Below are 7,158 nucleotides of genomic sequence, written 5' to 3'. Positions count from 1 at the left end.
TGTGTGTGTGTGGAGAGAGGGGAGGCAGCTGCAGTGTCAGTTGCTGAATAACCACCATCAGCCGGAGCCAGGAGTTGAGAGGCGATAATGAGAGAGAGAGAGAATGCCTAGAAGCAAACTCTCACTCTGCCTCTTTCTCGCAACTTCTTACATTCTGTATGATTTAGTTTTTTCTGTGTGTGAGAAAGGGATCACAATGACAAGTTTTAAAACCCATTCTTGTTGTGATGTACAGCACAGTAACTTAAGTTCATGGTTATCTGGACGAGAAAAGTTAACAAACAGTACGCATTTTGTAAATTATTGCTCAAATCTTAAAAAAAACAAAAACAAAACAAGCAACACAGAAAAGACTAATTTCTGTGTGCATTAAAAAAAAGTCTTCAAATGTTCAAACCAATTTATTGTTAGAGTGCAATTTAGAGTGCTTCCTTGATGTGAATGATTCTATATTTTCGTTCACATCCAAAGCTTGATTCATGGCTGTCAATATGGCAAATGAAATGCAGAGCCATTTAAACCATGCTCTGCAATTTTCAAAATTTAAAGTAACTCCAACAGTACTACTATTTTTCAACATCTAGCCGAAAATACTCTCTATACAAGTACACTGTAATTTTGTTTAATGGGACAGACACTCATTATGAACTCTAATTCATTACACTTGCGATGGTAGAAACAAGTTCAAGTACAGATATTAAATGCAGGATAACTTTGTTTATCTATTAGATTTAATTTGAAATTACTTTAAGTGCTAATTGTATTAAATTAATTAATAATTAAAGAGTTTTCCTGGATATCTAGATGGTCTTCTCATCTCACACGCAGCTGCTTAAAAAAATCAGCAATTCTCAATGCTGATTCAAAGTCAAAAGACGCCCAATTTGCCACAATCTAATACACTTTTACAAGAGCTGGTGATGCTCAACTTCTATATTATCACAAATAATTAAATGAAAGTGGGAAAATAAGAAATTCACTGTGCCACAGACCCAAAGAAACAGGAAGAAATTACTTCTAGTCACTCTGTGAGTGACCGTGCCTCACTGAGCACACTTCTGTCCAATCTGTCCCAAGACAATTAACCTCCAGTCCGCACTACCTATATTGTTACCCAGTGACTGGGCTTGTTTTCCCCTGTCTGAGCTAACCAACCTGTAGCAGTACATGTGTGACAGTTGGCATGGCAAGTGGGACCTGGCCAAGTCCCATCATGCCTCCCACCAGTGCTCGAAACACACCTGCCCATTTCACACCTTTCTAACCAAGAAAAAAAAATCTGGGACATGAGGGTCTCATGAGGTTTCTTTCTACCATGTTACCTTGTAAGTGGAGCCGGTTTTGATGAAGTTTTTTTCGAGGATGTTGTCAAGTGCAGGGTCCAACTCCTCCCCTACATCTTCGATCAAAAGGGGGCGTCCAAGAGACAAACTGTCTTCCAGGTGGTTCTTGAAGTATTTATGGTTCAGTGAGGTTATCTGGGATCAGAATATAGAAACTTTATTAATATATGGATATAAAAAATGATGATTGAATCACATAAAAATGCAATGCATTTAACAGCTGGAAGCATTAATTTCTATACATGCTGGACATGTTTGGAAGTGTTAGATTTTAATGGGAGCAAACCTTAAAAGTTCTCTGTAACACAGAAACAAAATGTTTTGGTGTTATTATGTGATCACCTACTAACTGACCTCAGCAGCCATCACATTGTTTCCAACAGACTGATGAGCAAATTTATAAGTCAGACAGTGAGAAATGAAGGAGACACACATTTGAGTTCTCCCTCATTCCTCCTAAGCTACAAAGGCCAAGCTCTGTCTGAGAAATGTGACTAGTCAAACTAAAAACACATCACTTTTTAAGATGAGCCATTTTTAGAAAACCTTATAAAATAAATACAGTTGGTTTGATGAGGTCACTTGTAGAAAGGGTTTAAAACCACTGCTTCAGGAAATGCATCTTCAGGACACTCATAATACGATTGCAGAATGCATTCACTCAGCTCAGAGATTGCCCTTAACAGGGCCAGTGACCTTGGCTGGTCTTATTATGCCTGCTGAATTCTACAGTACTTTTTCAAGGCGCTGTAAAAAAGGAAAAGCATGTTGGACAACGAAAAGGAGTTTAGGGCAAATAGTACAGTGCAAGAGCTGAGCATCTAGAACTATTCTTTCAAATGATGAAAAGATTTTAAAAGGCTCTAAATCTCACACTACAAAAAATGGCACAGGAGTAAGCATTGTTCAATGGGTATGGTGCTTAGAAATAGAGGTATAAAAAATTAATTTGAATTATTAGATAATAAGATAATGACAGAACTTTGAAAATGAAAAGTCTGAAAATCAATAACTTGACTCACTGTGATATACATATGTGATAACCGATTGACCCACCAGAATGTTGTTGCTCTTATGTAATGTTAGGAAATGGTACACCCTCTTCGTCCCTTAAAAATGTACATATTTAAAAAAATCCCAAACCTGCAGCTCATTCCTAGCCTCTTTGTTCTTAATCCAGATTTTTCCCTGCGTCTGGGGGTCAACGAGGAGGGGGAAGCGGGCGGCTTTGGTGACAATGATGCCATTCTGAATAGACAGGTCATCATTAGGGAGCCCCTGTAAGATGGAAGACAAATCACTGGTTACGGTTCAGTCATGATGTTTATTCAAACAGATGCCAGCTAATTAGTTATGTTTTTAGTAGGATTCTGCTTCATTTAACTAATTCTGTTTTGTTATTCAGTATTTGATTGCAGAAAAAAAATATATAGCTACATACATCCTGCAAAGAATGATTGTTAATTATTAATAATTATTAATAATTATTATTATTATTAATAATTAACTATCTAACAAAAAGTCAGGCAACTCCAATATAAAGTCTTCATAGAAAATAGAAGAAAGAAACTATGTTTTGAAGAGAAAAGGTCACATTTCGTTAAGCCCAGACATTTTCAAAGCATTTTTTTCTGGTAAAAGCTGATGAAAAACAACTTGCAAAACCTAAAGTACCTAGAAAGTAGATAAACAATATACAGTATACAAATATCACATACCGTATACACTGCATCAGTATGCACTAAAACAGCTGATTTCGTTGGCAGTAGTTACCAAAATAGATCACTGACCTGTAGGTTCCACTCGCTAACGGTGGGTGCATCAATGAGCAGCTCAGTCAGATTGAGGTTGTTGCCAAATGGAATACGACGCTGCTTCAACTCCCGCTGCCAGTTACTAAGTAGAAGGTTACGAAACTCCTGATTGAAGGGGCCGGAGTAAGAGAGGAATGCTGTGGCCAGAAGAATGTCACCTGGAACAAGATTACAAAGGTGTTGCTAGGAGTGCATGCAACACTTAAAAACCGGTTATTAAATGTCAAAAAAAAAGTCTTGAAGAGTAATGCCAGCACAACCAGAAAATGGTCCATGCTGTGGCAGGTTTTGTTGCAGTAAAAAGTAAAAGTAGTAGAGAAATATTACTATGTTAGCTGTACATTAGGAATTAAATGGCATGTCAAATAGTAACATTTTGACCACATTGTTGGTAATTAGAAGTATTAGTATGCATTAATGGCATCCTGCATTTACAGTAGGCTAGTAATTCAAGAGATATTTGTTTAATCATCTAACCAAAATGGTATAAATTCATACCTTATTGATTCAAACAATGCTCCACAACATCACACAAACAACTCACTGTTATTCATGAGAGGGCATTCATTATTATTATTAAATTGCAGAGACATTTCTTTCTTGAAGCCTGCTTTGTAACCCACCGACAAGGCGTTTGGTTTGGGCAGCAAACTCTTTGCTTTGCTCTGTCCATCTCTCCTTCTCCCCAGCCAGACCGCTGATGAGACTGGACGCTGTCTGCATCTTGTGTCTGCAGCGCTCAGCATCCTCCAGCAGTGTCTGATGGAAAGGAAGGACAGACAATCAGGTCAGTAGGTTGATGTGTCTGTTTGGCCTCCCAGTCTGTCCTTACAGCTGTCTCTTCATCAATCCATCCATCAAACTCCTATTTGACCATTTATTCTCTGTATATTCTCTGTGTGTGTATTTACAGTGTATACATCTGTTTATATGGACAAAGACTGTTCATATAATAGTATATAGTATAGTTCTGAAATAGTGAAGTCCTTTGTGACCTTAGATCCTTTCTAATCCCAGTACAATAGGACTCAACATAGGATCACTGGTATAAAACTGACAAATATTATTTCACATTTTCTTTATCACTGTGTTGGTTTTCTCCACGACAACCAATGGATGGATGGATGTGTTTGGATTTCAGCATGTTTATCCTATTTGACTGCCCAAAGGAGCTTTTCTTTTTAAAAATATAGTAAGAGGTCAACAGCACCTTTTGTCACACTTATCCTTTTGTCAGCTGCTCACAGGCAATAATGAGGTTGTGTGCCCAACAGTAATAATGTCTGTTTCATCGATAAAGACTGCCTGGTATAGGCATTCTCTTAATTAAGAAGCATATCAAAGTCAACAGTGTTGAACGCTTCTGCAGCAAGCCCTTTAATCTCACTTTTAGCCCTTGGAGATAAACAGCTCTGCATCTTAATCACAAAATTATAAAAAGAGTCAACTTGGGCTGTCCAGATTTCCTAATCAGAGAGTGTTGGTGCACATACTGTTCCATTTACATGCTGTTATCACAGAACAGAGAGTACTGATGAAGAAAAACACACACACACACACACACACAGCAGACAGTGTTACACAAACTGCACACACACAAACAGTGTAGTTACATTCATTTAAAAAATGGCGTAACTCGGGTTGAGTCATTTTCTATTTTTGTTGTGTGTGTTTATAGGCTCATTATTTATTTTAACGAAAGGGTACCTTATTCGATAAAAGACTAGAAAACACTGTAATATCATAATATTGATGTTAAAATATCAATAGAAAGTTTAAGCCTCGTGAAACCTTTCTTCCAACATACATTTAGAAAAAGATACTAATTATAGATTTGGTTTAGCTGAAATAAGGCCACCACATTATTTCTCAATCTCATTTTATATTTCATTTTCCACCATATTTCACTTTTAATTATGAAAAAAATGGGATCACCAGTTTGGATCCAGACTTAGCAGTGCAATAGCATGTGCTATTAAAACTCACCTAAGTAGAAGTGATATTGTAATTCCCCATTATATAACAGGTTTCAGTAGAACAGACACCAGTAACACCAGATGTCTGATTGTATAATGTTATCTATGTTCATTAATTAGCCTTAAGCCTTAAACATCTGCTTTATATCACATGATCCAGTTGTTGTTTCAGATGTTTTTTCAGCACACAGTGCTCTCTTTTTGTGTTGTAAACTGATTTATACTTGTGTTTCGAGGTAACACAAGTAAAGTAAAGTAAAGCTATTGACCTGTTTCTCCATCATGGCCTTCTCATACTCCGCCTGTACCACATCCAGCTCTGCCTGCTTGGCATCCAGCTCAGCCTGCGCCTTCTGAAGGTCCACATTAGCTATTGCCAGACGATTCTGCTGCACTGCCAGGTTAGCCTAAAAAGAAAGGAAGAAAGACAGAGAGATCTGTGATGTTTTCATTACACATACAAAGCCTTTAGAGGTCATACTCAGTTCTCTGGTTGGAAGGGTAAGAAACAGGGACAGACATAGGATGAAAGAGAAGATAGACACGATGAGGTGAAGGTGGGGAGGATTTGACAGAAAAACAGGAGAGAAAAGGTGGTAGGCATTGGTGTTTTATTGCGGAGAAGAACTGGGACAGTACTTTCTATATTCTAAACTAAAAAATTAAGGATTCTTATATAAAAAAATCATTGTCTGGTTTGGATTGGCCATCAAACAGGACAGGAATCAGAATCACTTTTAATGGCCAGGTATGTGTGCACATACAAGGTATTTAAATCCTTTTTTATGTTGCTCTCAATGAACAAACACAGACTTACAGCATAAATAAACAGAAGTTTAACAAAAAAGACATTATATGTGCAGTTATACATAAACAAACATTTGTAGACAGTAGACAATGCAATGGTGCAGAGGATGCAAAGCTAAAATGCTAAAATAAATATTTTACATGCAGGTATTTTTATGTACATTACTAGTTATTGTTTACTCATTGTGTCATTTTAGTCAACGTGTGTGACATCTGGAATCGCCAAATTCCCAAATAAAATTTAAAATTATTGCTAAAAGCCTATTTTTCAGGTCACAATAACTTTTGAACTCAGAATCAGAATAAGGTTTATAGCCAAGTAGGATTTTACATACAAGGAATATGCCTTGGTAAATTGGTGTATTACAGTAAACATTGAGAATAGAAATAAAGAATAGAAACAGTAATAAATAAAAAGAGAATATATACAAATATAAATAAACAGACAATATATACAAATATAACTACTGTTTAAATAAACGAAGAGCTGTACAGTTTGCAGGAACGTGCAATATATTGTTCAGGGAATGTGCAATTTAGCAGTGTGACCTTTAAGTCAAAAGTTTCACTAATTCAGCGTCCGACCAACTGTGAAATATGGTCACAATCTCTTTCTGTCTCGAGTTATGGTGTTGAATAATTGCTAAAAAAAAAAAGAGTTTTTTCCAGGACAAGTCATTACTCAGCTGTTGTGTTCACCCCTCTTGTAGAGTTTTGTGTATGCTAAGTAGGACGTGTGGTCGCCTGTGCACAATTGGCTCCAGTTGGTGAGGCATGGGCCATTTTCACCTTTCCTACTTCCTGCCTGATGAGATGAAGATCCTGATTGGAGCGGAACCCAGTCCAGCCCTCCAATCCAGAGAATGCAACTCAGGGAACTGAAACTATAAAAGCTTGGGATGTCCGACAGTCAGGTAGTGATGGGAATTCCGGTTCTTTTTAGTGAGCCAGATCATTTGGCTAAGCTCACCAAGAAGAGCTGGCTCTTTCGGGTCCCAAACAGCTCTTTATTTTACCACTTTTACCTTTTATAATTCTGCCAAATTTAGCGCTGTTTTGACTTATGGCCTGTATGTGTACACATATATCACTTAAATTATTCAATACATCCTTTGTACTGAAATATTCAAAAGTAAAAATGACATTTTCTAATATTAATAAATTGCTGTATCCAATTGTTTTCATTCCATTTAAAGACCCTTGTAACTCTCTGAAACC

At 37.0% G+C, this 7,158-nt stretch overlaps 1 protein-coding gene across 1 annotated transcript in view; it reads right to left on the bottom strand.

Moving 5' to 3' along the window:
- dnah5 (dynein, axonemal, heavy chain 5) overlaps positions 1–7,158 on the bottom strand; it is a gene marked incomplete in the record, with an annotated part of 84,165 nt that overhangs the window by 22,000 nt on the left and 55,007 nt on the right. The window contains 5 exon segments of the mRNA XM_035672845.1: positions 1,323–1,478; positions 2,487–2,621; positions 3,134–3,315; positions 3,781–3,916; positions 5,403–5,540. Of these exon segments, the coding sequence (XP_035528738.1) occupies positions 1,323–1,478; positions 2,487–2,621; positions 3,134–3,315; positions 3,781–3,916; positions 5,403–5,540 (747 nt within the window).

Source organism: Morone saxatilis, unplaced genomic scaffold (genome assembly GCF_004916995.1).
Source record: "Morone saxatilis isolate NCDOM2014 unplaced genomic scaffold, NCSU_SB_2.0 Contig24, whole genome shotgun sequence".
Lineage (NCBI taxonomy): Eukaryota > Metazoa > Chordata > Actinopteri > Moronidae > Morone > Morone saxatilis.
This window is presented reverse-complemented; position numbering and strand designations above follow the sequence as displayed.